Here is a 14867-nt window from a genome sequence, read left to right as displayed (position 1 = left end):
ATGAGAAACTGAACTGAAAAGATCTGAATCTCAACTAATTTGCTTTAAGTGATCATGGTCTTTAAATTCAACCACAAACTTGCTTTACCAAGGCATTTTTAGTCAGCTAGGCTTTCTTATTTTCACTTGTTTATTTATTAATTTATTGTGTTCCATCAACTTCTGAACTCAAACTCAAAAATAATTTTTTTAAAAAGCTCTCTTTCTGCTGTGTTCTAAAACCTTGAATGAGCACATGGGATTCTGAACCCTTACAGAGAAGTAGAAAAGTAATAGCTCTGACAGGATATCCCAGAAATTTCTGCTGTAGACTGGGAGACGTTGACGTCTCAATAAAATAAGTCTGTATTTGTGTGTGCACGTTACTAAAAGTTATTAAATGTATATTTTTCTAGAAATCTACTAAGCACATGAAACAATGGGGCAGATATGAATACATGAAAGCTTCCACCAATTCTGAAAAATGTTCTATAAAAAATAAAAGAACAAAAATGCCACAATATGATTGTGAAGAGAGAGCAAAATGAACAAATACTGGCAAAATAGGAAATCAAGGCCCTTGAGTGGTTAATACTTTGTTTATGTCACTTAAGGAAAATGTGTTCATATGAACACATAGTCAATGCCCTTCTGTTTTTATGTTTTCAAATACAGGCCAAACCCAAATGGGATTTTTTGCCTAAATAAAACTTGTCAGAGTTGGTCCACTTATGCAAGTGAAGTAACAACAGCCTAACTTACTTTCAGAATTCCAGGTAATAATGTTGAAATTCAAATAGCATTATAATAAAATAAGCCCCTTGGGTGTATGCTGGTTTAAATATCTGTTCTCATCAACTTCTTATTCTGTACTTGTTCTCAGAGGAGACATTTAGATTTAAAATATCTTTCAAACTGAACTTGATCTATGTTTTAATAGAAAGTAGCCCTTCTTATTCCTGAAGTAAAAAGTCATAATTTCTTTGCTAACTATGTAAGCATAACTGCTTCTACTAACAGAGATGGATGTTAACAAGGCAATATCTGCTAAAAGTCATCAATATAAAATATTTAGAATCACTAAAGTGTAAAAATTGTAGAAGCATATTGTAAGTACCACAGACACCTCAGAGTACTTGTTCACATCTTCAGTTCTAATATAACTTTTGATATATTTGTAGTAAATTTTATAATATGCTGATTTTAAAAGCACCTATGTTTCATAACAGGATTGAATATTGTGCTTAATAGTTGCTGCAATTTAGCTGAAAAAAAAAAAAAAGATTTTAAAAGTGTGGCTCTCCCAATTTTAAACCTGGTAGTGAGCTAAATAAGCCACAGATAAGATTACTGTCAGATTCAATGAAAGAAAAAAATGAGGACCTTCACCACTTTTCAGAAATTTGCTTGTTAAAAATTATTAAAATTATTTTAGATGCTATGAAAACAATACTGTCATATAGAATTTGCAAGAGATTGATGGATATAGGAGAAAACTATATCTCTGTTTTAAAATGGGACCCAGATTTGTTTGATCAAGACTAGTCTTTTCTAGTTTTTACTTGAAAAACTAGAAAAATATTTAGTTAGGTTGTGATATAAAGAAGTTTTACCAGGGCTCATGTAACCTGACAGATGAGGTTGAGGATGGAGTTATTATTCATTTGTCTTGTCTTATTGCAGCCCAAAGAGTGACTGCTTAGATTCATTCATTTTTCAGTGAAGGGAGGTTCTAAATTGAACACAAAATCATTCCTCCTGCCCACTAAAAAGCATACAATTAGGAAATCATGAGAAACAGGTTCCAATAAAAAACAGTTAATCTCCCACGTGGAACCTGACAACACATCTAACAGCCTGATGGTTTTTTGGGTTTGGTTTTTTTTTTTTTTTTTTTGTGCACATTTGATGCTTTTGCTTCAATCATTCTGGAAAAAAACTATGACTATTTGAACAACAGAAACATTTTCAAAATAGAGCTTTTGTAGAAATGTAACACTTAAAATCTATCAACTGAAAATTACTTCCAAAAGCAGTGGTCTAGTGTTACATTTAAAAGCCCACCTGCATAATCCTGATCCTTAGCCAGGCATTATCACACAACAAAAATTTAGTTATTTTTGCAACATTTTACTCTCAAAACATTGAATTAGATTTATCCCAGGTGGCCTCAGTAATACAGACTGTGACTTCCAGCCAATCAGGAGGAAGGCATTTGGGGAGAACCCACATCCTCTTTCCCTATGAAGCAGCCAACCACCACCACAATCCACAATGGGCTCACAGAGACAAAAGAGGAGGCTACCTATGACATAATTTGATTTACAGCCTTTCCTGGAAGATCTCAGCTGTGTAAATCCTTCTGAACAGCCATATGAAACGCAACATTCACCCTCTGGAAAAGAAACAATAGTTCTGACCCCTGCTTCCCTCAGGGTGTACTGAGGAGTAAGCCCTTGTAAAAGAGCTGACCAAGGTTCAGTTTGTTTATGCCTATGTTTGGTAAAAAGACCATGGTATAATAACACAAAAATTCGAATTTTATCAGCATGGAAATGTAAAAATCACCCAAAAATTACAGGCTCAGGTAAAGTATTGTAACAAAGCAAGAACTTGTTCAGCTACATAATTCCTTTACTCAAGGATAGATATAAAATACAAGACAGAAGAATCATGGCATTTTTATGACTATTATTCTGAATGAAACATAACCTTAAATTTATATACATTTAGAAGCTTAACGGAAACACACTGTACATGAGAGGTTACCTGATCACTATAGCTTTGCCTGGGTTTTTGAAAGATTCTGCTCAGTTGAAGAAAATTTTGCTTCAAAACATGATGAGTCACATGTTCTTGTCAAGGCACTGGTTGTGCCCTGACGAGCCCTGTACCACAAAGGTATTAAAAAGCACTAAAGCTGTTTTCTTTCTATCTGTACTTAAATTATCACACAAAATATTTCAGTTAATTCTGAGCGCAACACAGTACTACAGTCAACAAAGCTTTTCTACTCAGTTGCCACAGTCACATCCTTTTTATCCTTCAGTAGACCCTTTCTTCTTGTTTCTTCAACAAAGACTCACTATAAGTCAGTCCCATTCAATAATCCATATTCAGACTCTCCTTTTAGCAATTCTAGTTTCTCCTTCTAAACTTATTTTAAACCATCTTTCTCTTTCCTTTTATTCTTCCCCTCTAAAATGTTGCGTAGAATTACGGTGTCATCTCTCAAATCCTTTTTGAAGATACTTTTTGTTACAATGATAGCTAGGTCTGTGCACAGTCTAGATAATGTCTGTAACATTGTAATTACATAACTTATAAAGCAAGGTATCAAAACCCAGAAAACAGAGGAACGTGAAATGTCTAACTGTGCTGAAAGACACACACTTTACTTCCTCTTGCTTCCTTTTTATGTCCTTTTCACAGTTACATCAACATAGCTTGTTTTGATTAGCTTGGAAATTCTTAATGAATGTTTTCAATCCTGTATTTGGATAACAATTAATATCAAAAGAACTTAGTCATGTTTCACATATCCAGTAAAAGCACTAAAAGACAGGCTTATTCCTCGCAAAACCAAAATTACATCTGTTGATTTCCAGAAAATTTTGTAAATACCACTACCCTTTTAATCTTGTTGGCCAATTCATACATGGTACAAATCCCCACCAAAGAAGCTGACAGATCAAGACTACTGTCATGTCATATAAATAAATACCTAAAGCCAAGCAAAATTGTAAGTGCAATTAATTTTTTCTATTACAGTAGAATTAACAGCATCATTTGTACTTATGACTGAGATGACAGTAGCTTTATTCTAGACTTCCAAAGTTTCCAAAGATTCAGAATTGAAATGTCACATTTTGCTTTTAAATTGTTCAGCTGTTAGGCACAACAATAGTATTTATGTACAGATAGCATTTCAAATATTCAACAATATGAGACTATGGCTCAATGGGAGCATATCAGAGCCCTCAGTTCTAATCAACGGAAAGCATTTCCCTATAACCATCTTTGAAGTAGTGAATAGTGAACTGTGGATTTGCTGTAATATTCTTCAGCACAGAAATACGTTGCAGGATATTATAAAGTATTGTTTTTACCAGTGGAAGGTAACAACTATTTAACTGCGCCCAAGACTATCCAGTTGGTCTGAACAGAAGAAAGTAACACATTCAACTGAAACTGCAAAGAATTAAGGCGGCAGATGGTAATTACCAATACTGGAAGTAAGCCTGGGTAAAGGTGGTTAGAACTTCACTTTAATGTCTCATCTATGAGGTGTTGCACTCATGAGATAAAACTCTCTCATATTTAGATGGGAATGTGGCTCATTATGGACACATTAGAGGAAAAAATTACCTCTTCTAAAGCACAAACACCAACTTTTCTTGTACATTTCTTTTCCAAAAAAAAAGACTTGATTAAGCCATGAGACGATAGACCAGAATGGCATGTGCATCACCCGATGAAAACCCTTTCCATATGTTTGTACATCACAGAGGAAAGTCTTATTTCCGTTTCATTATTTTTTCAAATAGTTATTGAATAAGTAAAGGCTATTTATTTGACATTTTATTCCACAGTATTATGAACGTGAGATGTAGGATTTAATCCACAAGCCTGATCCTGAGTTTTTGCATGTTGAAAAATTGAGAAAGAGAGACTGTAAGTTAAACAAAAAAATTAAGTTTGAGATGCAAAGTTTTAAAATTCTGCTGCAATCTAAGTAACTCCAGCAAGCTAAGTAAAATGATCTTTCCAGCATATGTTATTCCTGCCCTTCCACCAGAAGCAAGTGAAGGAGAAGAGAATGAAGGCCAGTTACATTCGCCATTTGACAACTTCAAAGCCCTACCCACTACAATAATATATGCAATACTCCAGTTGCATATATTGGTCACCAGTTTTCAAAGTGGCTATGTAAGTAAAAATATTAGATTCTGAAATCATAGTCTCTGTTATCTGTTGATAATATTTAAATCTGTCTCAGTAATTAACTTCCCCTGTTTTAAAACAATGAAAGACGTCAGAAAAAAATACTGGTATGTTGCTTTTAATATTACAGCCCATGCTCCACACTCATGAAATACAGAATTGATAAAGACACTGAGGAAAAGAAAATTATCTACTCACAAGTATGATATTTCTCTGCACTAATCACAAAGATGCCAAAACACTTCATTTGTATATTCTTTTTACATCAAAGTATTAATTTAAATGTGGAAGTCATAGCAGCCTGATTAGATGGCCAGGACAAGTTACAAGTCTGAAGTAAAAAAGACTGTTCTCTAAACTTTGCTCTGCCTTGCTGCCCATTTCACAAATTCATCTTTGTATGAAAAGACTGAGCAGGATAGAATTGTTCCGAGCTGTGGTGTTTAGTCCACCCACTAGGACTGAGACCAGTGTCACTATAAACCTGTCTGTGAAGCAGCATTCCCAGAATCCCAAACAGTGATCAATACAAAACAGCTTCACCAAGTTTCCAATTTTTAAATGAAAATCACTTTTCTGTGTACTGCGGACTGTTTGTTTAGAATGATTGTAAAAGCTGTAAAATTATATGCAACTAAGTGGGAAATGATCCTGGAAGCATGTGATGTTTAATTACATATCAAGAGAAAATTACAAGAGTTTTCTTTTCCCCTTTATACAAAGGCTTGTTTAAACACTTCAAATTATGTTCCTGAGCCACCTACTATTTCTGTGACTTTCCATTTATTTTGTTAAATGTGGTTTTTTTACCTCTTCCTCCAAGTAGGATACTCTTCAAATCCTGACTGCTTTTATCATTAACCCACTGACAAGTCCATTTTACAGCTAACACATTCTTCCCAAGACTGTTTTTTACCTAGAACAACTGAATCAGATTTCAGTGTTCTGTGTTTTAAGTCTTAACCAGTTACATGCTTAGTTTTCTGAAGCTGGAATGAGAAACAATGTGTGTGTGTGTGTGTGTGTGTGTGTGTGTGTGTGTGTGTATGTATATATATATGCAGAGTATACCATTATTCTTTTGACCTACCAGCCTTTAAGTTCTGATGTTATATTCTGAACTGTTACCAAAACAATCCATAAAACTTAATTCAAACATTTACTTGCAGAAGAAAGATATCCAGATCTCAAAAATCACAGTAAAGAACTAACTGCACAAATGCATGCTGGGAGCAGAACTTGCAATTGACACTAAGAATATTATTCCATACAATGTTCAGTGAAGGAGAATGTGTACAATGTGGGCAAATGCTATTAAGGTTTGTATGCTTTTAAAGGACATCAGTTACAAGACAAATTTGCAGGCTCTTCAGAAAGCAATGAACTTTTCCAACAAATTATGAATTAAATAGATCAGGGTAACATTCAGGTATTTACACTCACAGCCACTAGATATGAAAGTAAATTGTGTTATTTTTCAATACCACTCTTTACTGTTTATTTAAAGCAATACTGTTCCAGTATTGCTTTTGTGATGGAGAAGTGACCCGATTTAAGAGATCACTTACAAAACAAGTGGTCTCAGACATCTTCAGAAGGTGAAAAAAACTAAAAATACACACATATATGAAACCATTCTTCCTATTTTCCAGATATTTTTGAATATTATTTTGATTTCCATCAAAAGAAACATACACTGCAGCTAAGTGCCTCAAGATTCAAAAGGACAGTCACGTGTATTTTACATCTCATGTACTACTCATATCGTTAGATCAGTACTTGTTGGACTGTGTCATTTTTAAAAGCACTTTTCAATGGAGTAAGAAGGCAAAACTTTATATCCTTCAATTTAAACTGAATACAGTCATCAGTTCTTCATTTATAAAAATGACTGGAAAATAGTTGTAGTAAATACCTAAAGAACTCACTGTTTTCCTAAGATTTTACAGAGGACACAATATAGTAGAAGAGATTAGGTATCTGAAATGTTTAAAATCAATTCTAAATTTTCTATGGCAATCACTCTAAGCCACTAGGAAACATTCATATGAAAAAAAAGAGAAAAATTTCCTAGGCAAAATCTGAATTCTTTACTACAAATGTGGACAATATATTTCTATAGTTCATGACATCCCTTTCCCCCTCCCACTCTTCACTTTTCTCATTAAAGATGCCACAGTGCTATGAAAACATGTTTTAAAAAGTCCTAAGGGAAAAGTTTCCTAGGGTCTTTGAAATTTCTCCTTTTCCTATTTCTTTACAGATTTCTAACACCAACACTGTTCCTGTAGTTTCTCAAAAAGGGCAAAAATAAAAATACCCTCCAGGTATAATCTTTCAATTTTCTATTACACTTCTTGGGCTCTTTTTGGTTTTTGAAACTAATACAAACTGAAATGTGCAGTTATATTATTAGCTATATTTTAGTTTTAGTTAATCTTTTAGTGTGAAGAAGTAGATGGTATTCAACCGCTCTACTGCACATACTTACATCACTGAAATAACCTGCACATATTTTTTTGTTTGATTACTTTTTTTGGTCTACTTTATTTTAAATTTATTTTTTGGCACAAACAAACAAACAAAAACCCCCAAACCAACCAAACAAAAAAAAGCATTTCTTCAGTTTCCTATATCTATGATAAAAAGCTCAGGGCAAGGAGCTATCCCCTATATATATGAGAAATTTACTGCAATACAAACCCTGCCTTCATTTCTATCTTTTCAAGAAAAGATTTGAATATAATCATTACAAGCTAGGGATGCCACAATTTTCATCACAAAATCCAGCTGGATTTTAGAATATTTGTTACATGATAATTTTGATTAAGCTGTTAAACGTTTGGCCACATTGACTTAGATGAGTCAAAATGTTCAGAGATATGGGATCATATTACTGGCAGGCTAAAAACAGCTTTGGGCTAGTTGTTTAGTTTCACAGATCCTATTAGGAAATCAAGTGTTACTCCAACAACCTCCTTTATAAAGGAGGAGCTATATGGCCTAGGAGCACTTTCTATCATGCAAGTGATGAGGGATATCAGTTCAAATTCTGTCTCCTGTATATGTGTATTTTTCTGTATTTTTGTTTCATTTTTCTCCTTGATTCTTCCTCCATCTCTAAGACCATTCTTGCGACATAGAATAATAGTAAGACATCACCAGAACTTTTCATATCATCATAGCCAAGAGTCACTCAACAAACTACTCTCTTGGAAGCACTGAATACCAATGCTAAGAACTGTCTAGCATCAGAACCAGAAAATCCACTCAGCACAATCATCTTTGTTGTTTCCAGAAAGAGAATTTCCAGAAAGCCATGAATTTTTCTAAACATTTCAGCGAGATGTGTGCCAAGATATTGAGTTACTGGATTGTTCTCCTGCATTTTCTTCACTTAAGAAACAGCTCTGCTTACAATTGGTGGTGATGAAAGGTCATGGACCCTAAATCAGAAGTTTCTACTGTGTGCAGTATCCCTACACTGCTTGCATCAATTTGAATAAGCCTGGTCTTTATTTAAAGTGCTCTAGGTTTGGCAATTGGTAACTACTATAGCCCCCTTTAATAATTAATTTCCACAGAATTATGACAGGTGTCAATAACTTACTCTTAATGTACTTGTATTCAACACAAGTACTATTATGGATGACTTAAACTTGGAGCAAAAAGATTTGTGGAAAGGCATATGACCTTCTTCCTACTACAATGGCCATCCCCTAATTAAGCAATGCATCTGATAGTCATTAACAGGAATGAGATAATGAATCACTTTCTCTCTTCTTTGTTAATTTGCTGTAACCAAGCGGCTAATGGATGTCAGAGCTGAGTGATTGCACTGATTATAGTGATTTATAGTTGCAACAAAACAATTTAAAAGCATTCTGATTATTCATGTTAAAGATGCTTTATGTTTTGTTTACTAAATGTTTTATGTTCCCCTCATGCCCCTCTACACACAATAAGACAGGTCTTGCTGGAAAACTTGAAAGTTCTAAGATTTTTTTTTATTGTTTCAGAGTAAGGCATTTCATTTTGTTTATAAAAAAAAAGTTTACCCAGTAGAAATGAAAAGCCTTAGGGTGGAAAGAAAACTTCAGTGGTGCCTAGTTCAAAAGAAGACGGAAATAAGAGGAAATAAGGCAAACTTCAAGCCACTTACCTTAGGGCTCCCAGTCCCTTCCTCATTCTCTGCAGACACATCAGTAGCCAGTATCTCTGCTTTGATGATATCCAGAGCCCTAAGAATCCAGCTGTGTTGCCGTTTGATTTGCCTCTGTAGTTCCTTCCATTGACTTGCAATCATCTGCAGCATGTCCTTCAGTCCTTCTCCAAAATGAAGGGGGAAAAATAAAAGCTGTAAACTCAACAGCATCTTTAAATATTGCCCTTTATTCAAATAATTAGAAGGATATTTAAAATAATAAATGCAACAAGAGTTTTAATGTGTTTTCTCATCAATAAATCCAAGCTTTAATATTGTTCAGCCTGCAAAACAATGCTATAGAGACAAACACTTCTTTTAGCCAGCATGTTAAATTTTGATTGAGTTTCAGCTGACAATTTCAAGAGAGAAATTCCACATAAACTGTCATTTCTCCACAGACAGGAACACTGCAGAGAAATCTCTCCCTCAAATATCCAGGCTTTGTCTTGAAACATTTTGTAATCCTCCAAAGACATTTTCTTTACCTCCAACTCCTTTAAATATTTCCTGTAATTTACACGTTACCTTTTCCTACATCTGTGATTACAAGCACTACCTTCCTTAGCTATGGCTTCTCTATCTTTTTGAAACTCTACACAGAAGTCAGTAATTTCCTATAGCTTTCACATTACACAGATATGTCTGATGCTGTGAAACAATAGAGGCACACATATAACATGATGAGAAAACAGTACAGCAAAGAATAACTTCAACCTGGATGAAAAGCATGTTAAGTAGGCCAAAATTAAGATGGCATTCCATAGCAGTATATGCTGATTAAAACCCTATTAGCAGACAAGTCACGCAAAATCTAAAAATATAGGAGGTGGTAGGGATAAAGGGAAATAAGAATATCTCTCTCCCTCCTCTCAATTTAAGGCCTCTGAAGAAAAAGTCAAGCCTAACCAAAGGAAAAAGGTATTTTTAATTTTAATCTAGTCCTCATAAATATATTTAAATCAATGTAAGAATTAGCTAAAGTGGTAAAAAAAAGCTTTACCAATGCAGAGTATGTAAATACATATATATATTTGAAATCCTAGTTCATTATCTTAATGTTATTTCCATAGCACCTACATCAAAGAATATGTCAGTGTGAAGTTTTCAGTGATGTGATTTCAATTGAAACTCAGTCGAACAGCAAGACCAAAATAAAATGAACAGACTATTTGCAGGCAGTATTTCATTTTATAAGTATCACTGCATTGTATGCAGTATATGAAACATTTATAAATCTTGAAGGTCAATCTGATAATGTAAATATTAATAATACATAAGGAAGTGAATATATGCAGTAATTTACAGCAATGCTTCTTCATTCTTTAATAGTCTGGAGACATAAAGACTTGCAATATTTCAGAAGGATTTACCTGATTTGTGAGATACAATAAGCTCAAGAAGTTGGCGTCCTTCCTCTACCACTGCTTCTTTCAAAGCGCAGTGGCTATCTACATTCAACTTAAAACTCTGCAGAAATAAAAGGAAAAAAAAGAGGGAGGGAAAGAAACCTCAGCATCAGACATTGGAGAGGCAGTTATCATAAAACACACATACAAAATTACTTGCTGGTTTTCATCAAGAACCACATCCCAATTCACCCAATAGCCAAACTAATTTGTGATACTAAAAGCTATTGATATTTTGGATCTGGGCTCAAAATGTTTCCATTAGATCAGCAAAGTGCATCTGTGTTGAAACAGCTGACAAATCTAGACATTCATTAGGTTTTATGAAAAGTCACAACCCGTAGGCTATATCTGGAGTAACAGTGTTCTATAAAATACACTAAATTTATGCCACCACATATGAGCTCTGTTTTTTTCAGAGTTCTTTGAAATGTTGGTGATAGCACTATTTATGAAACCATAAAAAAATTACAACATTGAATATATTGGCCTTATGTGCACTTATACAAATCTATTAATATTGTGTTCCTGAGTTAACATTCATATCCATTTTCAAAGAACAAATCAGTCTGTTTCAGATCTCTGCCTTCTTACTTTTTAAAGCAACTATTTTCAACCTTTTTTTTCCTAATATTTTTAGTAGTCTGCAAAGGATCTCTGTTTTAACAGTCAATAAATAGTTATTATTTTATTTTTACAAATTGTATTAAGATCTAGTAATAAAGGAACTGGAAACATGATCTACTATATGTTATGCTATTTAATACACCAATGATAACTCAGATAAATTTTTAAATCATTTTCCAGACCTTCTCACTATACTTGCCTGTAAGAAAGGGAAACACAATACAATAGAGAACAGGATACTTGCTGTATTTAATCATAAATTGTGTGCAGACCTAAAACGCATATAGGCAACATATTTTCTCTTTGAAATGCCCATGGAATAAATGGAAACAATATTTGACCACTTGAAAAAAAAGAGCTTTTCCTTCTCTTGGGAATAAGTTAACTGGCAGAGATGAAAGGAGACTTTGCAAGTGCACATTCATAGCTTCTGGTTTTTATAAAACTTTATACTTCAAATGGTAGTGACCATGCTGGAAATGGAGTGATAGGTAGCACAGAATACTCAAGAGCCCTTAATTCTTAAGGAAGAAACCATTTTCTTTCTTCCTAGCCCTTGCAGTCAGGTTGATTGGCATAGCAAAAAAAAAAAAAAAAATTGCCAGAACAGTAATAAAATTAAGTACTTCTACTGTAATTTTTCATGCTTGAAAAAGGCATTTTGCTCAGAGTCTTAACAGTTTTTCAGGCAGCATTGTACATGACAGTGACAGAATGTTTTTGAGAATTTTCCATTCATAAAAAGAGCAATAAACAGAAATTTTGCTACCTTTAGCATTTTTACTAGCCCAATTCTCCTTGTAGGGACATCTGAATACACTGTTTTGTACCAGCTCTGAACAACTGGGCCAGTCAAGAGAAGTTAAGAAGGAAAAGAGATACCTAGTTTATGTCTGTCCCTTTCTTAAATCTAGAGTTTTATGAACCCAAATTTTCAAGTTCTTTTTCTTTCATAACAGCGTGTCTGAACAAGCACTGACAATATTTAATTTACTGTTTACTTAAAACAGGCTTGTACTGAATAGTTTGTAATCATGCACTTCACAGGAAATGCACTATGCGTGTGCCTCACACAGCAAAGAGAACCTAAAGGACCTGAGAGTAGGTTGTGTAATTTCATGTAATTGAAGTTGAGTATAGATGCAGCTGGATGTGGCAGTGTCTCAAGATGATGTGGATGTGTTTGATAGGAAAATTGGAAAAGATGAGGTATTCTCTTTCATTAGGAAAAAAAAAAGAGACTTGCTGTCCTAGAAAAGATTCATTTAACATAACGCACCAGCTACCACAATACAGCTTGATTTTCAGGTGCACCTATTAACCAGTAATAACGTTAAACTGAAGAAGCAAAATAGGATGAATAAAGATGGGGCCAAACTTTTGGTTTCTGACTAGCAATATTCTCCTTGTGCAAAATTCTTATTTTATGGATAAATTAGGAGTGGCACAAATGTCATGAACATGCATGAAATTTAGCAGAAATAACTTTTCCCAGCAGTGAGGCAGCATGTCATGGTTTAACCCTAGCCAGAAACTAAGCAGCACACACACTAAGCAAGCCTCTCACTCAGTGGGATGAGGAAAAGAATCAGATGGGTAAAAGCAAGAAAATTTGTGAGTTAAAATAAAGACAGTTTTATAGAAAAACCAAATGCTGTACACACACGCAAAACAAAATGATAAATTCATTCTCACTTCCTATGGTTCAGCCATCTCCAGGAAAGCAGGGCTTCATCACACATAATGGTGACTTGGGAAGACAAATGCTGTAATTCCAAACATCCCCTCCTTCCTCCTTATTCCCCCAAATTTAGGTACTGAACATAATGTCATATGGTATGGAATACCTCTTTGGTCACTCAGGCAGAGCTGTCACAGCGGCATCTCTATCCAACTCCTTGTGCACCCCCAGCCTACTTGCTGGTGATGTGGTACAAGGAGCAGAAAAAGCCTTGGCTCCGTGGAAGCACTGCTCAGCAGTAACTGAAACATTCTTGTATTATCAATACAAATTGAGCATTGCCCCATACTACCTACTATGAAGAAAATCAACTCTATCCCATCCAAAATCAACACACATTAAAAGGAGAGAACCATTCATGTAAGTATAAATAAACAAAAGTAAATGTTGAGGTAGTTCACAATGAGTTTTGAATTTAGAATTATAAATGTATATATAATTCCTAGTCATTTCCTAAGGAAAAATAACTGGACAAGGAAGAGTGGAAGGAAAAGCCTCAATCAATGCTCAAGGTTTCTCATACCTGAGGGGCTGAAAATGTGACACATGAAAAAGACAAGAGTTGAAAATATAACAAGTATTACATGTATATACAATGAAGAAATGCAAATTTGCACAGCTAAAGATGAAATCAGACCAAATATTTGCAATGAAGGAAGACCTTCAAACACAGAGGTTCTCTCCCATCCTGGATATTTCCTGTTCCCTACCGTTTACTTATGGCATTTGGAAAATTGTAACTCTAACAGCGTGTGACCCAGGTACTCTGCTCCCCTCCTCCTCTGATCTTTCCTGATAATGAATGGAGCCTTTGCACGTGAAGAGAGGAAAGAAGAGGAGGGAAGTCAATTAATCAAAGCCATTTTTCCAGGCACATTTGCAGCTATAGAGCAGTCTAAATATCACACATGAGCACGTATACATTATGGAAAATGCATGTGCATTGGCCTGACAGCAGCTTTTTAAACAACACATTAATGTCATCCCTAGAACTACAGTGTATAAAATGTCATTTACAAGCTGCAACAAGCCAAATTTCCTTACAAAGTTCTTTCCACTTTTTGTGATCATCATGTACCTATATATAACTATCAACTGCCCTAATTTAGCAAGAAAGGAAAAGTGAGGTAGGAATCATGCAGTTTTAGAAAAGCTGCACGACTATAATAAATGAAATTAAAACAGGGTAAATACAAGGTGCCAGGAGTGCTTATCTTCTGCTGATGGCATGGGGCAAAGGAGCCCAGCCTTCACAAAATGAAGGTGTCCCCTGACTTTCAGAAAACTTATTGATCCGGAAGATTACAATTGTGCAGAACATCTATGGGTTAAAAAAGCAGCACCTCCTGATCTATGCTGGACTCTGAAAACACTAAAAATAAAAGAGCCCTTTCTCAGAATATAATAATCTCTCCTTCATATCTTACTTTTCTGTAAAAGTAGGGGAAGAAAAAATTGTGGGGAAAAAATATATTTTGAGTTCCTCAGAGGATTTATTTGATGGTTGTAGACACTTAAAGTTAGGATGCTTCTATTGTGTAGGTATCCTACACTGTGTACAGATATTGAGCTCTGATATGCAACATTTCCCCCCTCTCTTCTTGGAAAATCTTAATAATTTGGTAAAACACCCAGGTCTTTACTTGTTTATATCTGCAGTAAGGACAGGTAACTAGAATTTTTTGTTTGTTTCTTTCCAGAGGCACAGAGACTTACTATAAGCATGATTTTTTTCAAGTCATAATGTATCAGTTGATTGTTTCTAGTGTACTGTCTCTGAAACACAAATCAGCAACTAGGTATCATGTGAACCTACAATGTATACATAAATATAGATTAGTTTGGATGACACAGCAGTTTACACCTATTGTCAGATTAAGACAATGTATTAAAAGAAATATCTCAATTTTCTCAGTTCAGTATACTATCAGAATGTGTGGTACAGTGGGGTACCCTGAAAGAG

General features: G+C 34.6%; 1 protein-coding gene across 1 annotated transcript in view; it reads right to left on the bottom strand.

Annotated features, from left to right (window-relative positions):
- AKAP6 (A-kinase anchoring protein 6) overlaps positions 1-14867 on the bottom strand; it is a 211338-nt gene that overhangs the window by 126514 nt on the left and 69957 nt on the right. Inside the window, exons 5-6 of the mRNA XM_050975869.1 lie at positions 10501-10597; positions 9086-9249 (exon numbers count right to left, since the gene is read on the bottom strand). Of these exons, the coding sequence (XP_050831826.1) occupies positions 9086-9249; positions 10501-10597 (261 nt within the window). The remainder of the gene's footprint in view (positions 1-9085; positions 9250-10500; positions 10598-14867) is intronic.

Source organism: Serinus canaria, chromosome 5 (assembly GCF_022539315.1).
Source record: "Serinus canaria isolate serCan28SL12 chromosome 5, serCan2020, whole genome shotgun sequence".
Taxonomy (NCBI): Eukaryota; Metazoa; Chordata; class Aves; order Passeriformes; family Fringillidae; genus Serinus; species Serinus canaria.
This window is presented reverse-complemented; position numbering and strand designations above follow the sequence as displayed.